This window comes from Numida meleagris, chromosome Z, assembly GCF_002078875.1.
Source record: "Numida meleagris isolate 19003 breed g44 Domestic line chromosome Z, NumMel1.0, whole genome shotgun sequence".
Taxonomy (NCBI): Eukaryota; Metazoa; Chordata; class Aves; order Galliformes; family Numididae; genus Numida; species Numida meleagris.
The window spans coordinates 28,141,994-28,162,962 of NC_034438.1; the positions used below are offsets into that span (position 1 = coordinate 28,141,994).

Sequence of the window (20,969 nt, forward strand, 5' to 3'; positions counted from 1 at the left end):
TTGATATATGAGATTAAGAAGAATCTGTACGCAAATCACATTTTTTGCAATTTTATTTTATCCAGGAAAGAGATAGAAGAAAAGAGAGGAAGGACTGGATCATATTAAGAAAAAAAAATAGTGAAAGGAAAAAATATAGAGCTTAGAAGATTTCAAGCTCCACAGTATAGCTGCCTTATTTATGAATGTTTTTCTATTCAAACATTTTATCTGTGTAGCCAAGTTTGACATAAATTGCTCATCTAAAATAATTATTTCTCATCCCATGAAAATAAATTCAAAATTTTAACTTAATTTACAGGAAATTAGCTGAGCAACTCATAAACCAACTATCTGCAAGGGCTTGATTACAGAACACACAGTGGAAGGGACACAATTTGCAGCATGAGGTCTTGTAGCAAGGACTAGGAATTTCTGAAAAAATATCATGTCAATTATGTCAACTGTGTCAATTTAAAAATTAGATTTCTGTAGAAAGAATTATTCTTTGGTCACTGCAATGTTCTGATATTCAAAAGAACTCTTCATTTATATATATATATTTTTTCCTTTGAAAGGAAGAGGAATTGTTGGAGAGGAAAAAAAAATGGGGAGACATTTAATACAGGACATTTCCTTCCTATTAAGATTCCCTGTTTTCTATTAAAGTTCTGTATTTTATTTACAGTTCTCGTCACTGATTTCTGTATTTTGGTGCATCCTGACATCTGCCAGTGGCAGTGCAGAAAGGTGGTGGAATCCTGGGCTCTAGGTAGAGCAGCCATCAGATCAAGGGAGGTGATCTTCCCCCCTTGCTCTGAACACGTGCATCCGTTCTGGGGGCACCTAGTACTCAAGGAAACAGACAAGCACAAGTGAGTTCAGCTTGGGGCTACAGGGAGGCTGTGGGACTGTGGTCAGTTCAGGCATGCAAAGGGGCAGCTTTGGGGGCACCCAGCTGCACAGGGTGCAGGCACAGACTCAGATGTGAATGATCCAAATTGTTTATTACAGGTTCTAAAATCCCCTATATACATTCACAAGTATTCTCTTTTAACTTTCCCACCCGCCTTTACATGTCGACAAAACGTTCCACAAACACTCCTTCACCATGCATGCAAGTGCTTATCAAACATGAGTTGTTCCTAGCCACAAGTTCTTTCTCCAGTCAGGGTCGTCATCATGCAAATCACTTCACTTTTCTCTTCTTCTGGAGATGTCCTTGGTTCTCAGCCTTGCCTTCTCATGCTGTTTATCTTGCTTTGCAGTTTCTGCTCTGAATAGTCTTCCTTGTACTCCCACACTCAGCAGCAGCCCCAGAACCATCAACAGGGGACAGAGGAGACACAGATGGACTCTGCACTGGGTGCATGGTGGGAGGGTGAGAAGAACGGAATGAGCTGAGAGTGAGATACTCAAGCTGGAGGCAAAGAGGAGGGTTTTCCCACCAGGACAGCTTGGGCACACAGCCAGGCAGGTTGGCTGCATTCTGGCCTGAGGACCCTCACGCTCCAGCGGCATGAGGCCCTGAGCAGCCCGGCCTGACTGTGGAGGGCCCTGCTCCAGGCAGGGCAGGACTGGAGACCTCCATGCAGGCTCACCAGGCGCAGCAGGGCTCTGAGATACTGTGAAGGGAGAAATGAAGTCTTCCTAGAAAAATGGAATCACAATATCAACAGAATAAAAAAAGCAGTCATTCTTTTCAAAAGGTCAGGCACATTATTTTCAGTTAGACAAGGAGCATTCATTTCATACTTATCATAAAGATTCATCAGAGTGTCCTAGGTTTGCCACAGGCAGCTGGTTGAGAGAAATGGCAAGGCTTGCGTGGGGCTTCCTCCTCCATCGTCTTCTCCTGAAATACTGTATTGAAAAACTTAACATTTGTAGAACCTTTGTATAAATTCCTTTGACTTTACACTCATGAAGTTAGCAATGCCACCCCAGAAAAACAGGATATAGTAAAAGAAGTGAGGTTAGAACCAGGACATGGTGCTTCACCTTCCCATCTGCCCAATTTTTCAATAGCAGCATTGTGTATTTACATACCAGATGGCACCAGTCATCTATGACAAAGTTTTTCTCCCCCATCCCTTTGTAATACTATTAACAATAAATTCTTTCAGAACACAAACTATTCAATCAGTTGACATTTACTCCTCAGCACTGCTTGAGGCAAAGAAGGGGCTGAGATGCACTGGTATTGGTATCACATGGATTTTCTGTATCTGTCAGCTTCAACTCTGAAAGAGCAAACAGTAGTCTTCAGTTAGCAATCCCTCACAGAATTTAATGCTTTTCTTCAGGAAAACACATGGCTCGATAAGGTATTCTGTGACATTTTTAAAGTATTACGCAAGAGCTGGCTTGTTTCTTCAAGAATTTACTGGACTGTGATATTGTACACTTACTATTTTACACACATGAGTATCTACAGAAAGTTTCCCTATGAAACTTTCCCTATGAACCTATTCACCTTTGAAACTCCCACTAGACTAATCTGGAATAAAATAAAAAGAAATAATGAATCATTTAGCTAAATAGGCAAATTTATGCTCATCACTGTTCCTTTTTTTTCTTTTATTTGTGCTTTACTTGTACTTTCCTTTTACTTTCTTCCTTTGCTTTTCTAACTCTTTTCTTTACTTTTCTTACTCTGGGAAAAACAAAACAAAACAAAACAAAAACACAAAAATCAGAATGTATGTAAAAGAATGGCTGAGGTTGGCAGGGACCTCTGAATCCACTTGGTCCAACCCCTGCTCAAGCAAGTACGCTCAGAGCAGGGTGCCCAGGATCATGCCCAGGTGGCGTTTGAAAACCTCCCAGGAGGACACCCCACAGACCCTGGGCAGCTTGTGCCAGCTCCAGCACCTGTGCAGTGCAGTAGTGCTGCCTTGTGTTCAGAGGGAGGCTCCTGCGTTCCACTTAGTGCCCATTGCCTCTTGTCCGGGCACTGGGCATCACTGGGGAGAACTGTCCAAACAAAGTTTGTATTGAGAGAAGGTAAGATTTTTACCACCGTTGGAAAAACCTCTGTAATTTAAAAATAGAAGAAATGGTCTAGCTCTTCCCAGGCCTGAACTCACTAGATATATTGATGTTAAGAATTTTCAGCTAATTTCCTAAAGAAATAGATGTTTATCTCTCACACTATTGCTTCTTTTCTACCCACTTCTGAAAATCAGCCATTTTTCAACCAAATCTAGAGCCAATTTCAGAGCCTCAAATGTAACCAAACGACTTCAAACTTAAAAAGTCTTTTGCAGGATAGAGAGGCCTGAATTAATGATTCACTGAGAGAAATGTCAAACAGAATGTGGGCCTTCATGGCCTTATGTCTTTTTTTCTCTGTCAGTAACTAACGCTTCTGACCCACCACAGAACCAGGAGCTCTGGATTAATTACAGGCTGCCATTTCTTGCCTGATGTTGTGAATGTAATTATTGCAGCTTGTGTGCATGTGAGCACAGACAATGACAATTCACACAAATCCAGAGGGAACCAGGCTTCATTAGTTCTGCAGCCCACAGAACAGTCTCTTTTTGTTGCAGCATTTGCTAACCAATACAGAATCAAACTGTACTTGCTGTAATCCATGATGCATCCATCCATCATGGCATATCAGTGTCCATCTTTGAGTTTTGCTCCAAAAATTGTGGTCTCTACACGGTGTTATTGTGGCACAAAAGATGTGGATAAGCAAAGCTTTAATTAAAGACATGTGAAAAGTTTTTATGTCAGACCTCAGTCATGAAACTATCAGCCCCAAATCAAAACATGCTTTAATTTACTATCAGGCTACCCACTGCAGAAGCTCATGTTGATAGGCACGTAGAGTGGTGCTGAGCCCCTTCTAGCAAGGTATGTAATATCAAGAAGAAATAACAGATTTCTGATGTGCTTATTAGGAGAGAATGATGCAGGCTGCGAGAAGAAAGTTGTCTCCTGGCTTCCTTCATGCTAATTAATGCATTCAGAAGCTGTACTGAAAGGAATTTAAACTCGTGATAGTCATAAGAGAAGAGATCAAAGAAGAAAAAAAAAACAGATCAAGTCAAGGAAAGGAAAGCTGTACATGCCTTTAGTCAACAGACGGAATACAGGTCTGAAGAAGGTAAGGCTTGAGTTTTTTTATTCTACCTAAACTTAAGCTTTTCTATTTGGCTTAAAAACTATGCTTCAGCAGAGACTTAACTGACTCATAGTGCAGTCTGAAAATGCATTGTTTCCTTGGATAGAGTTTTATTTGGCAAGGTCACTGTTTTTCACACTCACCCCAGTATGGGAAGTAGATGGGTTGGATACTATCAAATAGAATCTGTTAAACTGCTTATATGACAGAGACATGATTACTTGCGGGTTCTTCCTTTGTAATGTTGAGACTATTTCTAGTTGGATGATTATTCTCTTAAAATTGAAAATTAGGATTATAACTTCTCTGTGCTTGTCAGCCAATGTAAGTTAGTGTAACCATCTGAAAACCAACAGATCTTTGACAGTTTGTGCTGACTGACCCTTTGAACATTAATAGCAGGTAACAGAAATACAGAAACACGTGCTTATACACATAATATTCTTATTTTTCTTCCAAATATTTTTCCTTGTCCAGACAAATTGTCTTTATGTTTTTTTCTATATTCCTGTGAGATTTTGCTTCAGAAAAAGTCACTAGTTAGCGCCTAAAGAGACCATGTCAAATCACTGCCTGTTACATTTGCGTGGAACAGTTCATGGTTTTGAGTTTTGCATTTTTGAGGTTTTAAATTGGGACAGCTGCAAATGCATATGGATCTGCTTAATTCTGAGAATAACTGGCTGCCCTTCCTCCCTAAAATGCCCCCACTGAAATAAAAAAGCTCATACTATTTATATGCCTTACAGATAACAAATTATTTCTATTCTATTCTAACCTGTGGTTTTTAACAGGGGTAGTCTCTCAAAATGCCCAGAAGAAGCCACCATCAGGATGGAGACTTCTTTAGAGGAAAAGGACGCAACTATTTCACAGCAGAAGAGTAAGCATAAAGCAAAACCTATTTTAGCATGTATGTTGAAAAAAGCTTACACTGAAAAGAAATTTACAGAATAGTACAAAAAAAAATAAAAATCAGGGCTGTATAAAGAATAAGTGTATTTTGGCTCTTCTGTAGTTCTGCGAAATGTTTGTCATGAAATTACCTAGAAGAGTACTCGATGGTTAAGAATAATCAAAACTGCAGAATTCAAGAATCTAGAGCTTGATCTGACACTCACAAGTCATTGTAACTTTTGTAATAACATTACCAGGGTTGCTGAGGCTCACTTAGAACTACATTTTTGAGGCTGTAGCAATGTGATCTTTCAGGGAGATTCATGTCCAGAAAAATCTCCCACCACGACCTCCCTTCAGAACCTCAAAGATATGATGCTTCACTCTAAAGAATGCCCTAAAGAATAGTACCAGTGGAAACCCCAGGTAAATGGAAAATACCTTCAAAAAGCAGATGGAGATATCAATCCAAACAAATGTGACTCTCATTAAGTAATTTCTGAGTGAAACTCCATTAAGTACCACATGGATCCACTTGCATATTCAGTTCAGAGCTCTCAGATCACGAGAAAGAGCGCTCCATGAAACACCGAATCAGAGAAAATGAGAGCAAGTAAATGTGAAAGGTCTCGGATGGGCGACATTCCCCACTCCTCGGTCCTAGTGGAAAAGCCTAGTGGTAGTTCCTTCGGGGAAACTGGGTATCCGGCACACAGCAGTGTGCTGGGATGGATTTATCCTGACTCATATAATCTTTTCTTCTTTTCTTTCTGCCCTCTTTTCTGTCTGAGCATTTCCCAGACTCTTCTATTCCTAAACGTTCAAAGAACAGAAAAATGGGGAGTGAATGCTCTATGCCTTAAACAGAGAGCACATTAGTACAGGAAGAAGAGATTTTTAAGACTAAGAAACTACAATTACTTTGTCATTTTTCTTTCTGATATCGGAAGGAGTGGGAAAGATTTCCTACAGAACAGTGTGCACAACCTATATTCTCTAAAATGACTCAGTGACATCAATACTGTACCTACTGTGTCACTGAACAAGAACTAAAGAATTATAGAGCTGTTTATGAAAAAAATATGAAAGTTTCTTATCAGGTTTTTGAAACTGTGTAGTGTTTTATGAATAATTTAAAATATTATGTCACCAGAATTTATTGAAATGTGATGCAGCTGGGATACGTTTCTCAGCGCTTACTGCCTGGTGAAACTCAACAAATAAACATGAGATGCCTCAGCAGGCGTAGCATCTATTTTATTTCTCGTTCCCTTCTGAAGTCATAATGCTGTTTGCTGAATTTACACATAGGGATACTTCAGAATCTTGGGTTATTGGTAGATTATTATCTTCAAAGTTACAAATAGTCCTCATTTTTTAGAATGTTTTAGATCTGGGCAGAGAATTTAGCTAACAGCTTAATCTACAGAGACTGGCTTAAGTTACTGAAGCTTTTTTTTCTCAGGTATATCCTGCTTCATCTCTACCCCTGGTAAAGGGATAGGGATATTAGCTCCCGATTGAAGCATTCTTGCTCCCAAAAGAACGCACCCAGTTCTACTGTCAATTATTTTATCTTGTGTTCCACACAGAGCCCTGGGAATTGGGATCTTCATTTTGGTGCTGGCCATGTTGCTTATCTTAGGCTGCTGGCTTTACAAAAGGCGTAGTGGCTATAAAAGACTACAGGTAAGCATGGTTGCTCTCTTTCACACATATAATTTTGACAACATACTGCCATTTTTTGTGTCACATTAATGCTGAGAACACTACATCTAACATAAGATGTCATTGTCTCAGACACATAAACAGGTGAAAAGGTGGAATATGAAATGCTGTAGAACTTGCAAGTCGATCAGAGGAAACAGAAGCATAAGGAAGTGGAGCCAATTGCCCAATGTTTCACAACATGCCAATGGAAAAATCCAATCTCTGGGAAGCATCTTTAAATATACTCATATTCTGTGAATTTTCATTTGAATAAAACAACAGTTTAACTGCTCAAAAGATATACATCTAAGAACAGATGCAATTGGATAAGTCTAGGAAGCAAAGAAAAATGGCTGTCACAATTTATTAAAAAAATGTCACGCTCATATAGCTGATACAGAATGCTTTTATAGATAAGTTAAATTAAAATTGATTTACAAAAAAAGCAAGACAAATTTTGAGGCTTAATTTCTAAAAACTTCTAAAAAATTATATTTCCTGCCTTCTTCAAAAATGTTTAAAAAATCAACTTAGATCTGTCCCACAACATTTGGTGTTGGAAGGTTCAAATCTTTCTCTTCAGCACTTTGTTCTCTCTCCTGTGAAATGGAGGCAGTTTTCAACCATGCAAAGTGAAGGTTTTGTGGAAGTATCTTTTCATTTTCCTAACATTTCTAAAAATATGTGACTGTTTTGAATTAAAAACCACAACTCTTATCAGCAAATCCATTTCCTCACAGTTCCTGATAACTGCCCTGCTACCTCCCCAGTGACATATCCGATGCATATGCATCATCACAGAACACACAAAAACAAACTTTCACACAAACCAGAACTCTCTCATCTTTCTGTGTACATCATGGCTCAACTTCTTTCTTAATTCCTTCTGACAGCAGACGTTTTCTGGTTTTGAAAACTTTACATTTGTTAGGCTTTCTGGAAGGGCAGAGAACTGGTACAAATGTCCAAAAAGTAGTGGGAAATGGAAAAGAAAGAAGTTTGAGATTAAGAAAAGAAATGGGTAAAACAAAAGGAGGCGGCCTCCAGGTAGCTGAGAAGGTGTCCATGCAGTAACTGTGGGAAAAAAAAATGCAATCCTAATTTTTTCTGAGAATACAATGTGTGATGCAGGAGAGAGAGCATGTTTCAGGAGAGACAGCAGAAAGTGATGGGTAGATTGCTCCTCTTACTTGCTGCTGTTGTGTCCAGCCCTAATCCCAGATCCTAACATAAATACTAAGTCATACATATACATAGGGTACCCCAGATTCAGGTTTGGTTTTTCTTTGACATTCTCCGTATTTTTTATGATCTCTCACAGAGCAAAGGCATCATTAAGGGCACCATACGAACTGTGGTAGGTGAGGGAATAACACCGGACTGCAAAACAGCTCTGCAAGAGTACAGAAACTTTAATACTGTGGTAAGTGAAAGCTTGAGCTTTTTTTACTTTACTTACAGTAAGACATAGTGAGATGATCTTGGTAAATATTCAGTGGACTGTTTCTTTCTTGGCTTGTGCTCTCTAGGCTGGGTCTTCAGTAACTCTACACTAATTCTTAGAAATGATTTTGCTCATTTGTTACTGTGAAGAGGGTTCTTTTTTAAATCTAATCCTAATACATAAAAAAAACCCCTTTATTCTACCTTTATTCTTAAATTGTACCATCATTATTCATGACATAACATATGAATGCTGGAATATACTGAATAAGAACGCGTCCCTAATGGATATTCCATCATTCTTGTAGACAGGAGATACACTGTGTCCAAGAGCACCACAAAACTTCAGGGTTGTAGCTTCTCTAAACACTATGGAAAGATGAGCATTCAAGTTCATAATTATTAAAAGAAGTCAAAATAGCTTAATTGATAAATACATAGATCAAGCTACAACTGTGTTTAAACAGTCTGAGAACAGGAAAAAGGGTAACTTACAACCAATTGTAAATAAGCTGCCCAAATTGTTAACACTGGAAACAAGGTAACATACATTCATCAAGACTCCAGAAGTTTTAAATGGGGTTGAAATCTCAACAGATAAAATACTTTTTGTTTAATAATCCTATAAGACTAGACAATATCTCTTGGGATGAATCATATTAAAAAAAAATTAAGCTGATGCAAAACCTGAAAACATGCTAGGAAAAACTAAAATAATGTAAAGACACTGTGAATCAGCTCAGCTATATTAAGATATAGTGCCACATCTGATATGAAAGAATATATCTCCTTGCATGTTTCATGTCATTTTCTGGCATGTCAATTGTCTTTTCACATCAATTTTCTTACCACAGGTACCCGATGCTCCGCCAGCCTATGAAAAAATTGCTGCAGAGCAGTCACCACCACCTTATTCACCATGACAGCAAGAAGTCTTAAACTCTGAGCACATTCATTCAATTTCTTCATGCTCCCTTTTGATTTCCTATACATTCTTAACTTTCTCAAAGCTAAAACTGCAATAAAAATTCACGCACTTTCATGAGCAATTGCTGAGAATTACTCTTGCTTAATTAAAAGAATTAGTTCTTGAAACGCTTCAATAAAGCTGACGGTGCTTCTGTTTTATGTTTTTCATTTCTTGTGTCCAGATTAATACATTTTGCTCAGGTTTTGGCTTCTTGCATCCTTCACAGAAGTACCAATGTTAAGAACACAACACTGAGTAACAACTAAATTAAAAAGTGCAGGCAACTGCACATTCATCTTCCACGCTTGCTTATAGTCCCTGTTATTTTGTACTTGTCAGTGCATGTAACAATGATCACATTTCATCTCCTACTGGCGAGAAAGGAGAGAAGTCACAGAAAGCAAAGAACTGTAATGCATGTGAATTAAGGTGTATTCATTCAGCAGATACTTGTTCAAAGGTAATAAGTATCTGTGAATTCTGTGAAAGTTTAAAATTATTTGCTTTTTATAATTATTTGATACATGTATTTAGAAATTTAGAGAAGTACTCAAACTCAAAATGTTGTCTTAAAGTTGTCATTTTCAGCATACTCCTTTAAGGAAAAATATTCTGTGGACTTGCTTAGTGACAGAAAGAATGTACTGGAAAACAGGCCAATGCCAGCTTAGAGCTGGTAAGCACTGGATGTGTAGAATACAGTATGCTCCCTACATTTTTTGCAGAACCGGCAAGCTCCAGGCCAGTGATCTTTAGCAGCTCTATACTCTGCTGCTGTCTACCCTGGGGGCAACTTCCTTTCAAACACAGCACCAGAAAGTCTATGTCTGAGAGAAAGTTTGGATAAACAGAAAGAACTACTTCCCCAACTGCAAAATCATAGTTCTTCAATAGATGTTGTCCCTATATGCTTCGCTCTTGGGCCAATGCAAAAGAAGTTGCAAAAGGTGCTGGGGCAGCAGCTTCCCTAGAGAACATGAAGGATTGGCAAGGCTGCACCATCTCTCAAATTCCCTCATAAAAAAGGAGCTAGATATTTCTGACCCCTGCTTCACCAGAGAAAAAGGGCAGAACACAGAATCCAATTTGATGGCACATTTTTAACATCTAAGATACAAGATACTGTTATTGTCTTCTCCAGTTTCTCCAGTACCTCCAGAAAGTTCTCGGTTGGTGATAGTGCTGCACTCCACTCTTTCTGGGCTCAAAGGGCCCAAGAACTGCAGCAGTGCTTGAGCAGCGGATATGCTTTCACATTTCCAAACTACTTTATTGCTATGGCAGCAATTACGTGCTTGGACCACATGTTTTTTTGTTCCTTCCCTGAGAGGTACATTGCATCAGCAAAGTACAGATCAGAAGGGGACAAAGAGTGATGGCCTAATACAAATAATTTAGTCTTTCACTACTGATTTTGTCAGGTCTTTTCAACTCAGCTCACTCTCATTTCTGGATGGGAGGAACAGACTCCTGTGCAGCACATTGTGTTCACTATGCTCTTTGCTTATACAGAAAATCAGCCTTCCTCCTCCTCGTTCATATCTGAATTATCCTTGTTATCATAATCTTCATTCTTGTAGCTATTTGGGAAAAGAACAGACTCATATTTTCTGGAGAGTATTTTCTAAGAAAAAGGGCTTAATCTTTCAACATTTGTCAGTTTGCCCTTTACCAATTACCTTGTTAGAGGCAATTTATTTCTTTTTCTGTGTGCCACCACTTATGCCCCAAGTAACTCTTCACTAACACTCAGGAAAAAAACAGCTCCCATTTTAGACATAGAACGTCAGCCAGTTTTCAGTCCACCTCACTGTCTTCTCATCCAGCCCCACCTTGTCTATGAGGGTGTTACGCAGGACAGTGTCAAAGGCCTCACTGAAGTCCAGGCTAACATTGCTCAGTGCTAGCTTTACTGTCTGCAGTTATTTGCAGTAGGAATTTTAGGCTTGTTTTTTGTCTGGTAACTGTGCTTAAAAAACTTTTGAATCACTTCAGAATATTTGTCGAAACAGCATAATCATATGGCATGTGTGAATACCTCCTGAACATTAACCTCCTGTAAAGACATCCTTGCAGAGGATAAAGATGCCCCATCTGCACCTTGTAGTATGTTATTCCTACATCAGTATCTCCAGAAACCATTTCCTGAACTGTTCTGGAGTCAACACAGATGCAAGGTTGTGGTTCTTACAACATTGGTACACCCCAGCACATGTGGTCCATGTACTCCGCACATGTTGTATTTGGCCTCACCAACAGGAAAGATCACAACAGTGTTTCATGGTCAAATCCTTGTTTAAAACTTTTTTTTTTTTTTTTCAGGCATTCATATACTTCTCTCATCATTTCTGTAGATGAAAGAACAATTTCAGCTTTTATGCCCACTGTTATTTCTGCTCTGCTTCTCCGGATTACTGCTCATCTTTTTTCCCAGTCCCTGATTCCCTGGCTGCAAACCATCCTGTCACAAGACAGGCTGACCCTGGCTGAGTTCCCACAGCTCTCCTGGAAATCAACTCTCGTCCTTTCCTCCGTCATTCTCTACTGGTCACCACAGTGAGAGAGGATCCTGCTGTCAACAGTTTATGGGCTGGTTTGACCTGGTTCGGTGACTAATGGGGAGGGGGGAGTCACGAACCCACACCTGGGAAAAGGGGAATGGGGGAAAAGGGGACAGGGTAGGGAGAAGGGCCTAAAAACAAAACAGCAGCAACGGTCTGAGGAGGAAAGCTGATTTACTAAAAAAGATATCGGAATGCAAGATAACACAATATAATACAATATAATTGCAACTGAGACTAATAAATCAAATAAAATGAGAGAGAGACTGTCCAAAAACCGAAGGCCTTAACTCTAATGCTGAAGACAAGACAACCAGGGGAGCACACGTGCTGCTGGGATGAGCAGAAAGGGAAAACCTGCGGACAGTTTTACCTTTCCTCTGAATGGAAAACGGAAACAGAACAGCAAGCAGTCCTCTGGGGTATGTAGTTCTTCTTCTCCTCTGAGAACCAGGTACCCAGAACTGTCCACGATCCACAGAACTGGAGTATTAACTCTTTAACTCCCAGTGCACTACATGATGCTATGATGTGGAATACCGATTACAAAAATCATAAAACCACGACACCTGCACATTCAAATAAGCTAAAATCAACAGCAGCAGGGTCTGCAGAGAGAGGAGTGCCAGATTTGCATTGGTTTCAATAATCTCCTTTAAAGGTCATGTCTTTAAAATCATGGTGTTTTTGAGTAGGCATAGTTTTAGGGGAAGTTGGATCTTTTTTGTCAGTGAAGTATATTTGGCTTATAGTTGATATTCCTATGGAAAGATTTGTACAGAATAGGTTCATAGTGCTCCTTTGTCTTTAGAAATGTGAATTCTGTTCCCACATCTCAAGGACAAAGTAAAATGGAAAATGACAGCAATGACAGAAACAGATTACTTCCATGAGGGGAGTAACTGAATTGACCATGTCTCTTCATTCTCACAAAGAGATACAACCAACATGGCAAAAGTCCACATCTGCCACATGGAGAAATGAATACAGAGTGAAGACTTGTTGTCTCCCACTATTAATACTATGAGTATGAAATTAGCAGTTATCAGGTTCAGAAACAAAGAGATTATATACACATTATCTGAAAAACTCTTCATCACAGGATGCTGGGGATGGTAATAACTCACACGCATTCAAGCAGTGTTCTGGAAAGGATTGATCAATTTCATCATGAAAAGCTCGCTGAAGGCTCTTAAACAGATTTTTAAAAATGCACAATACAAAACCCCAAAACAAAATAAAAAAACCAACCACAACCATAACAAGGAACAGCAATAATAAAAAATTTGCAGAGGGAGATGCTGGTTCACAGATTACTGGGTACTAGAAGAGTGTTCAGGAAATGCGTCACCAGCTGTTTGCCTTATTATACTCATTTGAATCACTGCTGTGCACCACTCCAAGGCATATGATGCTAAAAAAGATGGACTTTTATTCTGATCCAGCACTACCACTCTTATTTGGAGTCAATAAAGCCATCTGTTTGAGTAGCTTGGCTAGCCACTGTGTATCAATAAAGAACCAAAGTATATTTGTAAGATTCTAGAATAACCTAGGATGAAAAAGACCGTTAAGGTCATCTAGCCCAGATATCAACCTGACCTATTAAGTCTTACCACTGAACCACACGCCTAAGCACCGCACCCACACACCTCTTAAATACCTCCAGGGATGGCAACTTCACCACTACCCTGGGTAGCCACTTCCAATGCCTTGTCCAATCTAAGCCTCCTCTGGTGCAACTTGAAGCAATTTCTTTGCATATTATTAACTGTCACCTGAGAAAAGAGACCAATATCCTCCTCACTGCTGCCCCCTTTCACGTAGCTGTAGGGAGGGATGAGGTCTCCTCTCACCCTCGTCTTCTCCAGACTAAACAACTGCAGTTCTCTCAGCTACTCATGTGTCTTGTTTTCTTGTCCCTACACCAGCTTCATCACACTTCTCTGCATGCACTCAAGCAACTCAGTATTGTTGTTCTAGTGAGGAGCTCAAAACTGAACATGGTACTCAATGTGTGGTCTCAGCAGTGCCAAGTAGTGATCATTATTTCTGTAGTCCTGCTGGCCACGCTACTTCCAGTGCAGGCCAGGATTCCATTGGCATTCTTGGCCATCTGGGCACATGCTGGTTCATGTTCAGCTGGCTGCTGACCAGCACTCCCAGGTCCCTTTCTGCTGGGCATCTTTCCCCAAGCCCATTACGGCTGCATGGAGTTGTTATGAACCAAGCATTGAACCCAGCACCTAGCCTTGTTGGCTGTTAGGTGATAGGTCTCAGCCCATCCATCCAGGATTGAACTCTATTCACAAGCCAGTTCTTCTCCCAGTGAGCTTTATGCCTGTCTAAGCCATGAGCAGCCAGTTTCTCCAGCAGAATGCTGTGGAAAATAGTGTGAAATGCTTTTCTGAAGTAGACGTAAATGACATCATCAGCCTTTCCGTCTTCTGTCGTGTGTGTCGTCTTGTCACGGAAGGAGGTTACTCAGGCAGGACCTGCCCTTCATAAACCCAAGGCGGCTGCTTCTGATTACTTGATTCTCCTGTATGTGCTGTGTGACAGCTCTTCAGATGATCTGCTTCATAACCTTCTTTGGCATAGAGAGTAGACTGACAGGCCTGTAATTCTCTGCATTCTCCTTCTTATCCTTCTTGTAGACTGGAGTCACATTTGCAAACCTCCAGTCAACTGGGACATCCCCACTCAATTAAGACAGCTAATAAATTGCTGGGAGTGCTCTGGTGAGCACTTCCACTAGCTCCTTCACTGGATAAATCCTGCCTGGCCCCATGGACTTAGGAACATTTAGAATTTGTAGGAGTTCACTTAACAGTTTATTGCAGGATTATAAGTCATCTTCTTGATCCCCATCACCACCTTCCAATCAGGGGGCTGGGTACTCTGAGAACAACTGAACTTGCTAATACAGACTGAGCACGATTCAGAAACATGTTGCAGAAGACACAACTAGCTTCTCCTAACTTGCCTTTGACAAACTCTCTGTCTTGTAGATGGACTTCATGTGCAGCTTACAGAGAGAACTGCCTACATGAATTTTAGCTTTTCTCTCTCACCTCTGCTGTTCTTTTTAAAGAAAACAGCCTCATCATAGCAAACATTCATACTTTAACCAAAATGATACATTTACTTCAAAATCAATGGGGACTACTGCAATTCTGCATTACCACAAAACGTAAGCAAAAACAGCTATAAAGCAATCTTCGTGATCAATACCTTGATGCTGTGGCCTCCCTTCAAACATCATCTTCCTGTAACTTGACCTTCCTAAGTGAGGCACATTTTTTTCCCTTCCTTACCTGGAGAGCACTTGCATTTATAATTCTCATTGAAGTCTTAGGTATATCACATATTCAAATCAGAGTTGATTTGAATGACATTACCACACTTGGCAAGAACAGTACCCCCATGACTATTAACACTGATGAAGTTTAATTGCTTCCAGTGCAGTAGAAGCAGAATCCCTAGAAGAAAATGGAAGCACACATATTCATAGCTAAGTATATATCAAAATACTTAGCTTGAATAGTGAGGCAAAATGAATGTCATTTTCTGCTCACAACAAAGCAAAATTATTGTACAGAACATACATAACAAATTTAATTAAAAATCAAAGATACCACCCAAAATGTTGAAAGTCATTAACAAAGCCAAAATGTTGTTTATAATAACTCAATACCTGTTTGTAATATCTGAAGTGGTTTAACTCTAGTTAACCAGTTACCGAATTACTTTTCACAACAGTATAAAGGGCAGCTGGCACAGAAGAATCTGTGGCTTTATTCTTCAAAGACGGGATCCAAGCTGCGACCAGCAAATGAAGAGGGGAAGGAGAAAACTAGAGAGGATGAGGAAGAAAAGCCTAAACCTTGTCTTTATAGAAATCAGTCCAAGAATACTGCTAAAGGAAGATAGCAGAGTTTTTCCTTCATTTAGAAGTCACTGCTATTAAAAAGATAACTGACATTCACGAGTTCTGAAATCCTCTGCTCTACATTGTTCTTAAAACAAATGAACCATAAAAACAACAAAAATCCAGCATGTACAAAGATACTTGGCCTAAGTTCGGCTCTTCCAAGTAATTAACAGAAAAAATGACTTCAGATTTTAATGCAGCACTTCTAAAACAGGCATCTTCCTCAAAGAAGAGCTGCTAGAAAGGCACCCTTTCTTTATATGCTAGCAGACACATAAAAATCTTAAAAGGTAATAAAAAGCCTCTCAATTTCCACGTGCACTGCAGCAGGCACTTATGGACCTAGCTGATCTGCTGGAAATGACCCAAGGTTTTTATCAGACCAAAGGCTGAACATGAGACACAAAATATTGAATACCATTGATAAAAAAGAAAGGTGTACGCAATACTACCAATGTTCCTTTTAATACCAGGCGATGTTTTAGAATTATACTTTCATAAAGACTTGGACCAATGAAAAATTAAAGAAAAAAGTACATATCTAGAAAGCATGACTGGTGAAAAAACTGCATGGCTTTTTCTGACTAGACAGAAGAACATCAAAGAGTCACCTCGTTACAGTTACCAGATGCATGGAAGAGCAAATACCATAGCAAAAGAAAGACAATAATGAATTTTCAAGATACCTAAAAGCTTTGGTAGTCCTAACATGGTAAAACCTGGTAGTCCTAAACAGGAATCAGTGTGATTTAGAATAGTGTTTGGGAAACCATTTTTAGTCTTACCCTATCATGGAAGATTTCAGAACATTTAACCAGAGGTTATCCATCTCTGTGTCAGGAGGATTCAATAAGATGATCTTCTTTCCAATTCTTTGTATATCATGTGAAATGTAAGCCACACTGAGAAGCAGAAGACACTAAATAATTTCATTTGACTATATTAAAGAGATGCATCTGCATTCTGATGTATATATATGTATTCTGCCATGGTGTAACAGATATACACATTTTTAAACTATACCCAACACAATGCAGTACAGCAACTTGATTTATTATAAGCAGATTCTTTTGCATTGTTGCTAAACAGTACACTGGTCCAAAGTTACTAAAATACTTAAAAAACTATACATTATGTAAACAAAACATAAATAAGACAGCATAGTTCTTTGTACATATAGTTTAGTACAGATTGTTAGGAATTCATGAATATTTACAATTCTATACCATAGATTGCATTTTTACAACGCATAAATATTTTTTACAGAAACAAATCGAAAATAAATTTGACAAATAAAAAGGAGACACACTGTCATAAACACACTGCCAAACAGTCCATATTGTAAGATGGAATATGTGCAAAAAGCTAGATTTTTCAAAACTGTTTAATGAACTCATTGGTCATTTCTGACCTTTTTACTAAACAACTCTCTGACAAACTAAATATATTTTTATTTCTTATCCCCATAGGTAAACTGGAAAGTGTAATCTTAAGTACTTTTGAGAAAATCAACTGTTTCAAACAATGTAAGAAATTATTCAACAGCTGTAACTTCCAGAGTCAAAAGAATGCCCCACAATTTCAAAGTGGCTCATCTGCTCTAAATTCAGGATGCAGCGTTATCAGGTTTATCAAGGCAAGATGACTGAGATATAGGGAAGATGGTGGAAGAAATTCTACTTGTGGACACAACAACAGGAGGCAGTGATGAAGACAGTGAAGAAACTTTTGATGCTGGAGCATTTATAGCATTCAGAATGGCTCCCTCTGGACTGACCAACAGTTTTCTGATAGAAGTGTCCAACTGAAACACTGAAGCATTGCTGGGTGAATGAGAGTTTGAAGGATGAACAGCAGAAACCACAGAGGATGTAGCTGGAACATTAGCAGGAGATTTTATCACTGAAGACACGGACAGTGTTGCAGCAGGTAGTGGAGTACATGAGCTAGCTGGAGAGCTAAGTATCTGTGGTGTTGCATGTACAATGGGTAAAGCATCTGCAGACCCAAAAGAGTTCACAATTTTTGTAGAGTTTTTCAAAAGTCGTTGTGATGTTTGCCAACTTGGTGAATTACTTGGTGCAAGCATGATTTTTGAGGTTATTGGATTAACAATTGGTACACCTTGAGCCTCTTGGCCATGGTTAATATTTAAAGGAGGAGTCTGTTTTGTATTATAAGAGAGAAGAAGGACATGGCTGCCAGCTCCAAGGCCTTGTGGTGGAACAACAAAACAAGTACCATTAATCATTATCTGAGTTCCAGGTGCCAAAGGCATACAAGTGTTAATGACTATTTTCTGTTGAATGCAAGGTTCGTTCAGTTGACCTCCTGTCTTGCTTGTTATAGCTGGTGAAGCTGCACACATCTGAATGGTAGAAGCAACAATGTGAGCAGGACTTTGTTTCTCTAGACTGGGAGGCACCTGCTGGCACTGCAGTGGTGAAAAACTTGGAAAACTAATGACTTTACCTGTATTTACTGAGGCAAGGGTCAACAAACTTTGAGGTTTTTGAGTACCTGCATTACTTGGCCCAGCAGCTGTAACTCCAGATGACTGAAACTGCAGCAGTGTGGGCAGCTGGCTTTTTGGTAGCAGAGGAGGAGCTGAAACTGCTGCCAACTGAGGAACTGTATGTAACACTTTGCATGGGGTGGCTACAGATCCAGACAAGCTGATGACAGGAAACTGCAAGGCAGATGTTAAGTTCTGAGAAGATACCATTGGCTGAGTTGTTGAAATGAGCACAGATGACGCAAGATGTCCTGTTTTCACAGTTGATATACCTACAGTATTTCCAATATTTGCTGTACACAGTCGATTACCCAGAACTGGCCTTAATCTTGAGGGATCATTTACACCACTCAAGACAGTAGGCCGCATCCCAGAAGAAGTCCCACTTGGTGCTACTGAAACAGATTCTGGACATGCATTTGCTGTTGGAACCGAAAAAGAATTTGTAGCTTTTGCTGCAACACACACAGATTCACTAACTGGCACAGCACTTTGACTCACAAAACTTGAACACACGGGAACCAAACTACTAGCACTTGTCAAGGATAAAGCCAAGCCTATGCTTTTTTTGTCTTCTCCCTTTGAAACTGAAGATTGCAATATATTAACTGGTGGAGTCTGCTGTGCATTGCTTTTAGTATTTACAATGGTTTGACCTATATTTAGTCCAATTTTCACATCTTTTACCTGAGCAACAGCTGGTGATGAATTTATTCTTATTGGTGCTCCCATTGTAGATGGGATCAAAACCAACTGTGGCTGCTCTGTGGTGCTAACAAAGGTTTTGCTTATAGAAGAAGGAAGGTTATGTTTCAGAGACTCAGCAACTAGGCTAGCGGCTGAAGGTCCATTGGGAATTTGTGTGTTAATGAAAACTAACTTCTGAGCACTAACACCAGTAGATGCTAGAGACGGTATAACACTGACTCCTGATGCACCACAGGGGGATAAAATAGGTGGATTTGTGACTAAGGTAAGTTTCTGTACTGGAGTACCACCGATAAAATCTCCATTTATTACTGAACAAGACTCCGACTGAATAACAGAATTTGTTTTAGTTTTAGTATCACATTGCCGCTGCACAGAAGAATTTGGAGTTATGACTGTGCTATTTTGTCCAGTGCTAGTCACACTTACAGGACTGTCTGGAGTTGCTGATATTGAGCTGCTAGCTGACGAAATACAGGATGAAGAAGGACAGGACACTTGGCAAGTGCTCTCTACTACCTGACCCAAAGTGCTCCCAGCAGCAGGCTGCTGTAATGTGAATTTGATATTTTTATCCATTCCCTGGTTAAAATCAGCTGGGAAAGACGGAGTGTTAAAAGATGAACCTGTTGAGGGGGCAAATCCAGAAACACAAGATTGTCCAAAATGTGGGAGACTAGATGTGGCTGTTGCTACAGATGGAAGTGTAGAAGATGATAATCCTGTGGTTTTTGGCACCAAAAAAGCCTTAAATTGAGATGCATATGTCAAAACTGAACCAGAAGATATACTAGTAGGTGAAATTTGGCCTGGGTTTGTCTGTACTTTAACAATTCCTGTGTTTCCACCTCGTGTTGTGACCAGAATAGATTGTGATTCTCTAATACACACAGTTTTCAACTCTTGCCTAGCTTCAAAGGATTCAGTTGCCTGCTGTGATGCAAGACAATGAAAGGCAGTAGCAGTGTTTGTAGATGCACTTAATGCTGTTGCTGATATCAAAGACTGACTAGATGTGGAAATACTAGGTGAAGACAAAAGCATGGGGAATGTGGTAGTTGAAACTGCAGGCCTGAGCTTGTCATGTTCAGTTTGGCACACCTTAACTGTTGATGATACAAAATTACTTGTTGTAGCAGGCAATGTTTGTGTACTGTTGGTGGGACAAGTCCCTTGTGATGAGTGGCTAATATTCTTGTTAAAAATTGTACTTGTTGAGTGAGAGGTAATATTTGCAGGTGCTGTTACCAGGACAGGTGTTAAAGATACATTGACATTTGTTATTTCTGGGAAAGTTGCACAACGTAGCTCAGAAGAGTTCTGCTGGAGTAAATTACTGTCCTTGGACATGACTTTTCCTTCTTTCTGCTGAAAAACAAAATTCTTAGGTAAGATAAGAACTTGTTGCATGACTTTTTCTCCAGTTTTAGGGTCAATCACAGGTTGCATTTGAATTTTCACGGTGCTGTTGTGAAGGTCTACTGGTACACAGTGTCCATTTGGCATTTTGTATACCATTTGTAAAGGAGTCTTTGAAGTTGTCTGACACGGCAATGCTGGTTTTATCAGTGATGATTCACCAGGTGATAAAACTGGCTTTTCAGAAGTAGGTACATTTATGCCTGGTGGAGGTGACAGTTGATTTGTTAAGGTCACTTTGTTCCCAATATTCTTGGCAAGCAAGGCCTGGATGGGTTTGGTCCCTTTCAGAAAGCTTGATACTGATGTTGCAGGATTTGTCAAAGAATATGATTCTGGAGATGATCCTTCAAGCTGCTTCAGATCAGTCAAACAACTGTCTGTCTGTAGACTACCTTCTGAACTCTGGACTGCAGCCTCACTAGTGCTCAGCTTAGCTTTCTTTCTTGGTGAAAGCTCATTAGTGTTTTGATCCAGACAACTGCTTTGCTTGGACTGCCGTTTAACAGATTTGAGCAGTGTCTTGTGTATTTCTTTAGAAGTTGATTCTTTTTTCAGAAGTTTGCTTTTCCCAGCAGCTAAATTCATCTTTAATAGTTTCATTTCATCTGCAAGGATATCAAAACAGAATCCACATTTTACAAGTTTGCAATTGGTATCTCTATACAACAAAAATTTATAGTGTTTAGCTAAAGGCA

The 20,969-nt window shown here is 39.5% G+C and overlaps 2 protein-coding genes across 11 annotated transcripts in view; one reads left to right on the plus strand and one right to left on the minus strand.

Annotated features, from left to right (window-relative positions):
• On the plus strand, positions 1–16,514 carry MLANA (melan-A). Its single transcript, XM_021379298.1, has 4 exons — positions 1–4,997; positions 6,604–6,700; positions 8,043–8,144; positions 9,019–16,514. The coding sequence occupies exons 1-4, from the start codon at positions 4,924–4,926 to the stop codon at positions 9,085–9,087; spliced, it is 342 nt and encodes a 113-aa protein (XP_021234973.1). The 5' UTR covers positions 1–4,923; the 3' UTR covers positions 9,088–16,514.
• KIAA2026 (KIAA2026 ortholog) overlaps positions 16,667–20,969 on the minus strand; it is a 61,340-nt gene continuing 57,037 nt past the window's right edge. For 8 of the 10 annotated variants that reach the window (XM_021379277.1, XM_021379276.1, XM_021379278.1 and 5 more), the window contains one exon: positions 16,667–20,879. In XM_021379277.1, the coding sequence (XP_021234952.1) occupies positions 17,236–20,879 (3,644 nt within the window). In that variant the 3' untranslated portion in view covers positions 16,667–17,235. The remainder of the gene's footprint in view (positions 20,880–20,969) is intronic. The other 2 variants (XM_021379284.1, XM_021379287.1) reach the window with 2 other exon arrangements.